Source organism: Salvia splendens, chromosome 4 (genome assembly GCF_004379255.2).
Source record: "Salvia splendens isolate huo1 chromosome 4, SspV2, whole genome shotgun sequence".
Lineage (NCBI taxonomy): Eukaryota > Viridiplantae > Streptophyta > Magnoliopsida > Lamiales > Lamiaceae > Salvia > Salvia splendens.
Genome location: NC_056035.1, coordinates 8,660,984 through 8,674,439, shown reverse-complemented (window position 1 = coordinate 8,674,439; position 13,456 = coordinate 8,660,984). Strand labels below are relative to the sequence as shown.

The following is a 13,456-nucleotide window of genomic DNA, read 5'->3' as shown; positions in this document are numbered from 1 at the left end:
AAAACAAGTAGCATTGTGTTTATTTGAGCAGGTATATGAATGACGAGTGTATGTTGTTGAGCTTTTTCTTTGTTATTCACTAAGTAATCTTGCACATTCTTTTCGCTAAGCAACAGTTACTTCATTGCTTTATTTAGAGTTCAGAGGGTTTTAACTCTCATTCTCATTAAATGAAAATTGTGACTCTTTTAATAATTTTTATGAAAGAATCCCGCGTATAACTTCACCAATCAAGGATCAAAACTAGGAATAGTATCATTTTCATTACCCGTCAATATTTCCTCTTCCAAGGCCTGAGAACTAGAGATTTGGGGTGTTTTTCAATGCTCCAATATCAATCGTTAATGACAAGATTGTAGGATGAAAAATGAATAATGTTTCTATATTTTCCAGGAGAAACAATCAATAGTCCACCATGAGCAGAAAAAGTTAGCTCAACAAAAAGCAGAAATAAAATCACAGATGGCTAGATACGAAGACGAATTATCCAGGAAAAGAATGCAGGTATGTGATCCTTTACATTCACGTGCAATGAAGCATTAGGTTTTTCCTGTATTAGGTTTGTAGGAGTATCAAGTAAATCTGGAGCTTTGCAGGCAGAGGGTGAACACCAAAGGGGTAGAAATCAAGAACTTGTAAAAATGCAAGAGGAATCGGCTTTGAGGCAAGAGGCTGCTAGACGAGCAAGCGAGGAACAAATTCAAGCACAGCGTCGTCAAACTGAAAGAGAGAAGGCTGAGATAGAACGTGAAACTATTAGGGTCAGGGCTATGGCTGAAGCAGAGGGAAGAGCCCATGAGGCCAAGCTTGGAGAGGATGTCAGCAGACGAATGCTAGTTGAACGTGCAAATGCAGAGCGAGAGAAATGGGTTGCTACTATTAACACAGCATTTGATCACATTGGAAGTTTTTTCTCTCGAATAAACTGCAGATCTTTACCTTTCTAGAAATTGTTTTAGTTTCACTGCTCATTTTGTTGCAAACACTCTGCTGTTCATCTGTTCGAGCTTGTGTATTCTACTAGAAACTAATATACTTTTTGAACTTTTAGTGCGAGGATCAACTTCATACCTTTTGTGAGTTACTAGTGGCAAGTTGGTTTTTGTTTATGAAAGTATAAGCTTATATTTCCCATTTATTTAATTTTTGTCTTGCCTTGAGTCATCATCAATATATGGCTGCATATTTCATTTAATGTTACTTCTCCAACTCCAAATGTTCCCTTAAATGTAGGAGGGTTACGGGCTAGCTATTTTAACAGATCAGAATAAGATGGTCGTGGCAGTGGGAGGGATAACAGCTCTAGCAGCAGGTGTTTATACGACAAGGTATGAATGTCAAGTTGTTAACCTCGGAATCCTTTGCAGTATATATATTGTCTACCTTCGCCTTAATAAAACTCGTCTCAGGTTTTATGTTTTTTCTAATTTTAAATCCACTTGTCGTTTGTCGCCATAAGTGGTTTTGCGTTATTTGACTAAATTGTTCTTCTGCAAGAAGCCACTTTTCTAACAAGCACGACATTATAGTTTGGGTGATGCTTTTAAGAAATTCAGTTCTAACATTTTGTTGACTTACATATTTTGTAAAAATGCATTTTATTTCCAGGCATTACATTTCAAGGACAATGGAAGTTTTATTACATTGGGATTGGAATCTTTAGTTTTATTTCAGCGCTTTTCTAAACACTTGCAATATATATTTGGATTTCAGAGAGGGTGCAAGGGTGGTTTGGAGTTATGTGGATCGAATCTTAGGACAACCATCCCTGATTCGAGAATCTTCACGGGGTAAATACCCATGGTCTGGGCTGTTTTCACGCGGCATAAGCACCCTTTACGGAGGTGCTAAGACAGGTTCTGGCTCACAAGCCAGAAAAGTTTTTGGGGATGTTATCTTACATCCTCGCCTCCAGAAACGGATTGAGCATTTGGCTAGTTCAACTGCACATACAAAAGTTCATAAGGCACCATATAGAAACATGCTTTTCTATGGACCACCAGGAACAGGGAAGACGATGGCTGCTAGGGAGCTTGCCCACAAATCTGTATGGCGGCATCATAACCTTTTCCTTCTTGATGGATGTTTTAATTATTTCAACACTCTTGCTTTAGCTTAAAGTAGGCATTAAGAAATATAACTGCACTCACACACAAAAAATGTGTGTTCACTCACTCACTGTTTATTGTCGTCGAGTAATTCTCCCGGTGGCAAGATAGATTGGGCTGGCATGCATCACATCTCACGCGTGATTTCACAAGTCAAGGGTTTTCCGTAGATAGGCATGACTGTGATTATTGTGAGCCCGTTTTCTAGTATTGTCTATGTGCTATGCTTATAGGGACTTGACTATGCACTGATGACTGGAGGTGATGTTGCGCCACTGGGCTCTCAAGCTGTAATACCAGATGTTCGATTAGGCCAAGAAATCTAACAAGGGTTTGTTGCTTTTCATTGATGAGGCAGATGCCTTCTTGTGCGAGTGAGTCAAACTATGTTTGCCATAATCTTCATCTTCATCTGTATAAATACGAAGTCTAAATGAAGCATTATTCCATATTAACATTTGAACATCTCCAGGCGGAATAAAACCTACATGAGTGAAGCTCAGAGTTCCGTACGGGAGACCAGTCCAAGGATATAGTCCTTGCTCTTGCAACGAACCGCCCTGGTGATCTTAATTCAGCTGTTTCAGATCGTATCGATGAAGTCCTAGAATTTCCTTTACCCGGTGAGGATGAGCGTTTCAAGTTGCTTAACTTGTACCTTGATAAGTACATAGCACAAGCAGGGGCAAGAAAGCCAGGACCATTTGCCAGGTTATTCAGGAAGCAGCAAAATAGAATAGAGATGCAAGGACTCAACGATGAAATCATTAGGGAAGCTGCAGCAAAGACGGAAGGCTTTTCTGGAAGAGAAATCGCCAAGCTTATGGCGAGCGTTCAAGCAGCAGTGTATGGTAGTCAGAAATGTGTGTTGGATTCCGATCTGTTTCAGGAGGTGGTGGATTACAAAGTTGCAGAACATCATCAAAGAAAGAAACTAGCTGGAACTGAAGAGAACCTAACCAAGTCCACCACCCTTTGATGGTTTTTGTGTTGAAATTAAACATGAATCATATGATCCTTTTTCCTCTAAAGCGAGGAAGTTTTGGTGTAGCTTAGCTTAGCATCCATTGGAAACATTGCTTATATACAGTGCTTGCACCAATAATGAAATCATTATATCATTTTTTTGTTATTCTCTACCAAGATTAACTCACCTAACAAAACCACTCATGATGAAAACTGCAATATAAGCAAATGTAAACGATACTCCCTCCGTCCCTGAAAATTTGTCACATTTCATTTTCTGCACTCATTTAGAAAATTGATAATAAATAGTTAAAGTGGAGTATTTATTATCATTTTTCCAAAATATGTGCAGAAAATGAAATGTGACAAATTTTCAGAGACGGAGAGTATAAGAAAATGTTAATGCTCCAGCAGGAGCAAAGTTTCATTCAAAATGTGCAAAAGCATCCTTATTTTGAGGAGAAAGAATACTTGGCAGTAATGCCAAACACCATGTTATCTGAAAATTACAGCTTATAACAACTGGGATGACTGGCTTTTAAAACAGCACAACCAGAGAAATTGTCTAGTGATGATGGTCTTGCACATAGCGCAAACCACAATACTTGCACACAGCTGGCTCGTCCTTCTCGAGGCATATGAACTCAATTGGATGACCCAGTGCCGGGTTACTATCTGTAGTAAAGTCAAAAAGGTGAGACACCTAGTAAAACATTATAAAGATGATCACTGATTCACTATTCATAAAGAAGGAAACTCAGATATATAACAAATTCTGCATCTCGACAGAAACAAATATTAGCAACACAAACAGCAATCCTGTCCTCTACTTTGATTGGTGGAACTTCATTGATCAACTCCATTGGAGACTTTTTACTCGTATCCTATGTCAGCATCCGTAAACCATAATTAGAATACGAGACTGCATACTGCTTCTCGTGACGATGATGTGTCACAAGTGCTAATATACGAACAAACCAGGGGCAGAGTGCCAATTTCTGAAACCTATAAGATAATTTTGAGTATTACTATAACCTAAAAGTAAGTAGCAATGGACTAAGGAGGTATGGAACTATGTATACCTACAAATCATAATCAAATTTCAAGCGTATTTTTATACACTAGCCCAGATATAGCAAGGAAACGGTTTCCTAGTAGCTTGGTAAATTACACGCATACTGCCCGCTCATGTAATTGGTGTAGAGATCAATGGCCAACTCAAGATTTATCTTAATCATCAAAGCCTACTCAACCGGATACACCACTCAATACCCAAATATTTCTTATTGTCCTCTCATTCAATAGCCTAAATAGATCATACCACTCTCATATCTCTCTTCCTAAGGGTAAAGCTATGTGGCCATAATGTGGCTGGCCATAAATGGCATTTCAGTAAATATAGGTATATTTGGATATTAATAATTTAATTTTCTCATTTAATGCTTAATTCAGTTGACAATACTACCCTTAGTCTTTAATTGTAGTTTCTTTTTTAATTTATTTGTTCCACTTTTTTAGAGTAATTTGTTACTCAACTTTTTTACTACTATGTTTTTATTTTTATTATGGTATATCATATTTAGGAATAAAGAGGGAGAAATTAGTGAGTAGGCTGTGATGACTATGTGGAATTACATTTCATTATTTTGACAAATTATTATTATTATTATTATAGTATCAATTTCACTATAAATTAACAGTAAATTAATCTATAGTATAACTATTTGAATTGCTTTTATATCAATACACTGTTGTATTTACATGTAGTACTAGTTTTACCACCCGTGCTATGCACGAGACAGAAGATTTTAAAATAATAAAGATATATTAATAGCTAAATATATTAAAATAAAGTATATAAAGTAAATAATCACTAATAAAGTATATAGAAAATAATCACTAATAAAGTATATAGAGGATATCAACTGACAACAGTCGTCCATGGATATCCTGTCTATATGCGAGGATGTCAACTGACAACAGTGCAAGTGCAGACACTCTATAGCGTACAGTAGTCACAATTTCCTCTAAACCAGATTGCAAAACTTCAGGTGTCATACATAATGCCCTCTCTTCGTCTAATATAGTCAACTCAAGAAGAAGGCAATCAGAAACATCTGCAGCCGTAACAGAGACTCAATCTAGGACCGGAAACGTAAATAAGAACAGAATATTAACATTATCTTGCATTTGCCCTTCCGTTTTTTGAGAAAAAATTATTGATCTACCAAAATAATCATGACAAAAAAATCTGGAGTTTTCTACGACCTTCGTATCCCTTTCAATTGATAAAACAAAAGATTTAAAAAAACAATACGAACAAATTCGCGATTACAGATATTCAAATCGACATCAACAAAGCCCCCCGCGCCAATAAAAGCAATCATATACTGGAATAAGAACAAGAGCATAAAAAAAACTCGGAAATTTTCATCACAAAACGAACGAATAACACGAATTTCCCCAGCATATGTATAATTAGATACCTGCATCCATTTTTGGGTATTAGAGGTGGAAACTTCGCTACTAACGATGCCGCTGAGGTTCCTCGAAGATCCAGTTAGAGTTTTCATGAGGTTTGTCGCCATTGTTAATGCATTATTTCTCCAGAATGCCGCCATTGTCGAGTGTGAGGTGCAGAGAGGAGCTCGATTTTGTTCAAGAGAAAAATGGGTAAATGAAAGTGCTGTGCCTGTGCTGAATATAAGAGCATCTCCGGTAAGACTGGACGTCAAATAGCCCTCACATAGCCTTCACACTGCCACATCATCAGCACTACAATTCTCCTGCCACATCAGCTTGCCACATCAACTGGACATCAAATAGCTCTCACATAGCCTTCACACTACCTATCCACATCACTAATAACAATTATATAATTTAATTTACACTCGTATCAACATAAGGAATTTAATTTATGAGATAAATACGGAAAATTCGAATAATAATATTAAAACTTAAAAAGTACATTAATTTTTAAAAAAAAATACAATAATTTTTAAAAAGTACAAAAATTAAAATGTGCATTAATTTAAAAAAGTAAAACAAAATCACTCATCGCCGCCGTCCTCGTCTCCGTCGTCGCCCAGCGCTTCTTCACCGTCGTCGCCGCCGCCTCCGTCGCCACCTACGCCGCGGCTATTCCCGCCGGTGTCCCTCCTCATCGCCTCCAATTCTTCACGCTGGCTCTGGAGCAATACACGAAGAAAATCCTTCACCTCGGGGTCCACCGCCGCTTGGAAGTCGGCTAAGGTCTTCACCATTTGAGCGCGCGTTTGTTGGCGCGCGAAAAATTTGAGCTCCTCGGTAGACCTGCCAAGGGGGGATGTCGAATGGACCCCCTGGGAACTCGGGGTGCCCCCCTCGCAACCTGTTGCGCCCGCCTTTGGCCAACCGGGCGAGGTCGGCGACCGAACGAACAAGGAGTCGGGACCTTCTGAGCCGTCTCGGGGAGGTCTGTCGAACCACCGCTGCTGTCGCTATAATCTCCGGTATAGTTCAGTTTCGGCCTCTTCGGCCAGCCAGCGTCGACGCCTGCCCGGAATTTCTCCGACTCGTTGAGCACAACGTAGCAGTTCCAGTAGGTGAACTCATAGTACTTCTTCTGCGGATCGGGGTAGGCTCTCTCCGCAATCCTCCTGCAGTCATCCTCTGTTTGGCCACTGGTCTGCATGCGGAGGGCGTTGGCATACAAACCCGAAAATCGAGAGACGCCAGACCTGATTCGGTCCCAGCACTTCCGGACCTCCTTCCCGGTGCACGGTCTCCCTTCAGGGCAAAATGCCCTGTAGGCTGCGGCTACCTTGGCCCACAAGTTGACGATCCTCTGGTTGTTCGAAACGAGAGGATCGTCGCAGACACTCACCCACGCCTTGGCAACCACAACGTTCTCCGCGTCCGTCCACTTCCTCCGGCCCCGGATTTCCGCCTCCGGCTGCGACGACTCGCCGACCTTCTTGGCCTTGCCCTTCTTCTTACCCCGCCCTACTCCCTGGCTTTGAATGAGAGTTTCCGGAACCTCGTTCATATCAAAACCCAAGTCCGCTAAGGAGAAGGTCTCCGTATACTGTGCATCCGTTGGGGTCGATGTGTGCGAAGAACCGGTGGAAAAATCAAAAGTCGGCCGATAGGCGTTGTCCCCCCGGTGCGTCCCCTGCGCCGGGGGAATCATCTGCTGCGCCGGTGGAATCATCTGCTGCGCCGGTGGCTGCATCCCGGGTGCCCACCCCGGCATCATCTGCATAGGGGGCTGCATGCCGGGTGCCCACCCCGGCATCATCTGCTGCCACGGGTACATGTTGTAGTACCCGGTCATCGGAGGCCAACCACCTCCCCCAGGAGCCGGGGAAGTATGGGACCCTACCCCGGGAGTCGGGGCCGTCTGAGACCCTGCACCGGGAGGCGGGGGAGTCTGAGACCATCCCCCGGGAGTCACTGGAGTACCTTCGTAGTTGTTCTCCATTGCTCGTTATTGATCTTGAACAGAAAGTAAGGTAGAGAGAGTACTCGTTAAAACAAGTGGTGCGAATGAAAATGACGTTCAAAGCGCGTATATATAGTGTTTTCAAAAGAAAAAAAAAATAAAAAATAAAATCTGACGCCGGTTTGACGCCGATCCGGGACCCACAATGGCGCCGTGAGGATCGGCGTCGGAACCGGCGTCATCGCGCGAATCGGCATGGCCACGCCGATTTTGACGCCGATTTCGCCGACGCCGGTTCCAATGGTTCGGCGTCAGAACCGGCGTCGGTGAAAAATCGGCGTCGCGATTTTGACGCCGTTACTGGAGATGCTCTAAATTCGGGATAATTACATATTTTATATAAAATATTTTTATTTAGTACAAAAAATATTAAGTGTACATATTCCATACAAGTTTATTAAGTTTTATTAAGTGTTTTAAGTTAATACATTCCATTAAATATTTTAAATACCGTTAGTTAGTTTATAATTTGTTCAACTTATCAATATAATTATAGAATAATTAGAGATTCAATACAATTAATCACTCTAAAAATAACAGTAATATCAATTCTTCCAGCAATTGATCGTAGTTTAAAAAAATATTGTCTCTCAATATACTCTATTTTTTTATAATGTTCTTTGTAGAACATAGTATAAAATAAGTCCATATTTCATTATTATAAAATGGCTAATTTGAGCTTCGAACGGTTAATAAGTCAATATTTATTTTTTACAAAAAAGATTCAATATTTTTTAGTTGTATTCTCCATTGTTATATGAGAAAGCTTAGAAAATAAAATGCAATTTGTTAATTTGATGGTGAAGAGTGGTGAATTTTTTCTCTGTATTTTTCATTTTTGTGAGTAATAAAAATAACTATTTGATATAATTAATGGAATATTTTAATTTAAAACTTTTTGTATAAATCTAAAACACTGGAGAAACTTTTTGTATGTATGATATATATAAAAGTAACGGTCTTAGTGGGGACTTGACGGAATGTATTATTTTGGAACAATTAGTAAACTTTTTGTTGAGAATGTGGCTGAGCAACATCAATGCGTGTGCATGGAGATGCATGGAGCTTAATGTGGACTACACAACATCAAAGCAAGGAGTTCAAAAAGTGGTTGAGCTACCAGCCGTTAGTTAGTTAGTTAGCTATAACTAATTCTTGAAGTGAAGCCTTCTTCACTTGTTTTCTTTGTTGATTGTGTATAAATAGATGAGTTAGTTAGTTGATGAAGTTAGAGCTTCATTTTGATAGTGTAAACACTTCTTGATTCATTGAATAAGATTTGGTTTTCTCTCCCACATTCATACTTCTCCTTCTTCTCGGTTCTTGCTTCATTGATCATTCATTGTCATTGCTTTTACAACAATTGGCGCTGTCTGTGGGAAACGATCAAGAAACAGTTAAAGATGGCCGCGCGCATAGAGGCTGAGAAATTTACTGGCAAAAACGACTACGGCTTATGAAAAATGAAGATGAGAGCAGTGCTGATCCAACAAGGGCTTGCGGCTGTGATTGCTCCGGCAGACCCTGCGAATAAACGGAAGGAGCCTGCCCTTGATGAGAAGGCTCATGCAAAGCTTGATGAGATGCAATTGAAGGCTCACAACGCTGTCATTCTATGCCTTGCTGATTAGGTTTTAAGGGAAGTTCAAGGTGAGACTACAGCGGCTGCAATCTTGGCTAAACTGGACAAGGTTTATATGGATAAGTCTCTTGCTAATCGCCTCTACATGAAGAGGAGGCTTTATTCATATAGCTTCTCTGAAGATAGGTCCATAATGGAACAGTTAGAAGATTTTTCCAAGGCTGTTGATGATCTTGAGGCCATTGATGTCAAGATCAGTGATGAGGACAAGGCCATCCTTGTTCTTTATGCTCAACCTAATTCCTATGATCAGATGCGTGCTGCAATCTTGTATGGGAGAGATAAGGTTATCTCCTTGGCTGAGGTGCATGCTGCACTCATGGCAAAGGAGTTACAGAAGGGTGCACCTCGAAAACAAGATCCTCAACCAGAATCTCTGAATATCAAGAAATTCAGCAAGAATAAGTTTAAGAAGAAAGGTGAGGAACCAAAGGCTGAGAGCTCTGGGATCAAGGAGACTCGGAGCTGCCACTGGTGTAAGAAACCTGGGCATTTAAAACGTGATTGTTATGCATAGAAGAAGAAGAAGAAGGCAGCAGAGGGTGTATCTCATTCCAATGTGGTCAGTGGTGATGCTGATGAGACACATGAGGTAATGAATGTGATGGAGAGGATGAGAAGGGATCATGGATCATGGATTCGGGCTGCTCATTTCATATGTGTCCTCACAAAGATTGGTTTCAAGATTTAAGTGAGACCTCTGGTATTGTGCTGCTAGGCAACAATCAAACCTGCTCTATTAAGGGAGTTGGAAGTATTTTCTTGAGAGTTCATGATGGATCTGTAAAGAAGCTATCTGATGTGAGATTTATTCCACAAGTAAAGAGGAATTTGATATCTCTTGGAACTCTTGAGAAGAAGGGTTTCTCATTTTCTTCAAAGAATGGTGAGATGCGGATATGCAAGAACTCAAAAACAATGATGATTGCTCAACGAATGGGGAGTCTGTACTATCTGCAAGCTACTGTGGTGAATGGTGAAGCTAACTCCATTATCATAACTGATCTGAGGAGCTGGCACCTCAGGCTTGGCCATCCAGCAGAGGGAAGCCTCAAGGCACTGATCCAGGAAAGCTTGATAGATGGTGATGGATCAGAGAAGCTTGGTGTGTGTGAGGATTGCCTGCTAGGAAAGGCTAAAAAGCTCTCATTCCCTACAGGTAAACACACCTCTGTCTCACCCCTTGATTACATTCACTTAGACTTTTGGGGGCCTGCTCCAATTAAGAGTCAAGGTGGAGGTTGAAGTGGAGAAAGGGTCCTTGCAAAAGGTGTTGAGAACAGACAATGGCCTTGAGTATCTCTCAAAGGAGTTTGATCAATTTTGCCACGAGAAGGGGATAAAGAGGCATAAAACAGTACCAGCTAATCCTCAACAAAATGGAGTGGCAAGGAATAGGACTCTTGTTGAGAGAGTAAGATGCATGCTATCTTCATCTGGAGTTAGCAAGAATTTTTGGGCAGAAGTTGTTTCAACTGCTGCATACTTGATTAATAAGTGTCCAGCTTCTGGGATTCAAGGTGAGATTCCAGATGAAATGTGGTATGGAGGAAAGACTGACTACTCAAGGTTTAGACCTTTTGGCTGTAAAGCCTTTGCACACCAGAAGCAAGGGAAGTTGAATCCCAGAGCTGTCCAGTGCATCATGCTTGGATATCAAAAGGGTGTGAAGGGGTATAGGCTGTGGTGCATTGAATCTGGGAATCAAAAAGGTGATTGTGAGCAGAGATGTAGTCTTTATAGAGGACATGATGCCATATTTGGAGCACAAATCTGATAAAGAACCAGAAAATACCAGAATTCCAAATGATGATCAATTTGAGGTGGAGCTAGATGGGGTGGTGAGAACACCAGTGCATACTGAGTCTGAGAATGAGGCCAGTGATGTCCCTGAAGAAGATAATGAAGCTCAAGAATCTGAAATGGATCAGGCTCAACAACATTAGCCTGATCTAGCAATTTATCAGTTAGCTAGAGACAGACAAAGGAGAACTAATGTAAGGGCTCCTGCAAGATTTAGAGATTCAGAAATGTTGTTCTTTGCATTGCATATTGCTGAGCAATTGGAGTTGAATGAGCCAGCATCTTACACAGAGGCCATCAGGGACTAGAATGTAAGCAATGGATACAAGCAATGAAAGAAGAGATTGATTCCCTGATCAGCAACAAAACTTGGATTCTTGTTGATAAGGCAGAATTCAGAAAAGTCATTGGTTGCAAATGGGTGTACAAGAAGAAATTTGAATCAGCTGGCTCAGATAAAGTCAGGTTCAAGGCTAGGCTTGTGGCTAAAGGGTTCAATCAAGAAAAGGGGATAAACTTCAATGAGGTTTTCTCTCCAGTAGTTAAGCACAATTCAATAACAGTGCTGCTGTCAGTAGCTGCTAGAATGGATTGGGAGCTTGAGCAGTTGGATGTAAAGACTGCATTCTTGAATGGGGATCTGGAAGAAACAATATACATGTCTCAGCCTCAAGGCTTAGAGGTTCCAGGCTCAGAAGGGAAAGTTTGCTTGCTGAAAAAGAGCCTATATGGGCTAAAGCAAAGCAGCAGGTAGTGGTATTTGAAGTTTGAAGAAAGCCTAACAAATCTGGGATTCACAAGGTCACTATATGATAGCTGTGTATTTGTGAAGAGGCAGCAAGGAAAGGATCCTGTATATCTTCTACTTTATGTAGATGATATGTTAATTTCTTGAGCAGACATCCATGAAATCAATAAGGTGAAGGCTCAGCTCAAAAAGGACTTTGAAATGAAGGACCTGGGAATTTCTCAAAGGATTCTAGGAATGGATATAATCAGAGACAGAGGCAACAAGAAGATGTGGTTATTTCAAACTGATTATATTCAGAAGACACTGAGCAAATTCAAGGTAGATAATATGAGGGATGCTGCTACTCCACTGGCAGTTTACTTCAAACTTTCAAATGAGCAGAAGCCAAAGAATGATGAAGAAAAGAGGGAAATGGAGTTGATCTCTTACTCTAACATAGTAGGGAGCCTGATGTACATGATGATTTGCACAAGGCCAAACATAGCTCATGCCATTAGCACCACAAGCAGATACATGATAGAATATGGAAAGCAACACTGGAGTGCTTTGAAATGGACCATGAGGTATTTGAAAGTTGCTGATAAGCTGGGAATATTGTTTACATGAGGAAATAGAGATGAGAAAGAGCCATTGATGGGATTTTGTGACTCAGATTATGCAGCAAACTTGGATACAAGGAGATCCCAAACTGGTTACATTTTTACTCTATATGGTTCAGCAGTTTGTTGGAAGTCTAGCTTACAAAATGTGGTAGCTTTGTCAACCACAGAAGCTGAGTATATTGCCCTCACTTCAGCTGTAAAATAGAGCAAATGGATGATGGGACTAATATCTGATTTTGGAGTGAAGCAAGACAGAGTTTCAATACATTGTGACAACAATGGAGCCATCTGCTTAGCCAGACATCAGATGTTCCATGAACGCAGCAAACACATAGATGTAAGGCTTCATTTTATCAGGGATGAAGTGGAAAGTGGAAGGGTAAAAGTGGTGAAGATAGACACTGCTCATAATCTAGCAGACATACTGACCAAAGCTCTGAGCAAAGAAAAATTTGACTATTGCTGCAGACTTGTGAACTTGTTTGCAGTAAAGTCTTAGGCATTGGTGTGCTAGCCAAGGTGGAGATTGTTGAGAATGTGGCTAAGAAACATCAATGCGTGTGCATGGGGATGCATGGAGCTTAATGTGGACTACACAACATCAAAGCAAGGAGTTCAAAAAGTGGTTGAGCTACTAGCCGTTAGTTAGTTAGCTATAACCAATTCTTGAAGTGAAGCCTTCTTCACTTGTTTTCTTTCTTGATTGTGTATAAATAGATGAGTTAGTTAGTTGATGAAGTTAGAGCTTCATTTTGATAGAGTGTAAACACCTCTTGATTCATTGAATAAGATTTGGTTTTCTCCCCCACATTCATACTTCTCCTTCTTCTCGGTTCTTGCTTCATTGATCATTCATTGTCATTGCTTTTGCAACACTTTTTGTATGTAATATGTAAACGTAATACTTTTTGTACTAAATTGAAACAATGGTAAAACATTTTGTATGAAACATGTAATTACCCCTATAAATTCACACTAGGCAATCTAACATTAAAATTTCCATTTATATGTTATGTGGAGTTATATGTTATCTATTTTACATCGCATAAAAATATTTTCATATTCTAATACCTAAAATTATTATATCTGTCGGGGGATAAA

At 40.3% G+C, this 13,456-nt stretch overlaps 1 protein-coding gene and 1 pseudogene across 2 annotated transcripts; one reads left to right on the top strand and one right to left on the bottom strand.

The window, feature by feature from the left end:
* The first annotated feature begins 375 nt into the window (after positions 1–375).
* Positions 376–3,087, top strand: LOC121800608 (annotated as a pseudogene).
* A 376-nt stretch (positions 3,088–3,463) lies between these two features.
* LOC121800257 (NADH dehydrogenase [ubiquinone] iron-sulfur protein 6, mitochondrial-like) lies at positions 3,464–5,731 on the bottom strand. Of its 2 annotated transcripts, XM_042199831.1 has the most exons (3): positions 5,561–5,731; positions 3,881–3,958; positions 3,464–3,777 (listed from the first exon to the last, which is right to left on the bottom strand). In XM_042199831.1, the coding sequence occupies exons 1-3, from the start codon at positions 5,693–5,695 to the stop codon at positions 3,640–3,642; spliced, it is 351 nt and encodes a 116-aa protein (XP_042055765.1). In that variant the 5' UTR covers positions 5,696–5,731; the 3' UTR covers positions 3,464–3,639. The 2 variants fall into 2 exon arrangements, 1 of the variants encoding a protein (XP_042055765.1); XR_006050464.1 differs by lacking the exon at positions 3,881–3,958 and having other exon boundaries at positions 3,464–3,749.
* Between the last annotated feature and the right edge of the window lie 7,725 nt (positions 5,732–13,456).

What these genes read in the sequence shown, in the direction of transcription:
- LOC121800257 (XM_042199831.1), bottom strand. Translation starts at nt 5,695, where the DNA reads ATGGCGGCATTCTGGAGAAATAATGCATTAACAATGGCGACAAACCTC. An exon ending in ATACCCAAAAATGGATGCAG is followed by an intron (nt 3,959 to 5,560) that starts GTATCTAATTAT and finishes ATGCTGACATAG; the next exon opens with GATACGAGTAAAAAGTCTCC. An exon ending in AGGACAGGATTGCTGTTTGT is followed by an intron (nt 3,778 to 3,880) that starts GTTGCTAATATT and finishes ATGTTTTACTAG; the next exon opens with GTGTCTCACCTTTTTGACTT.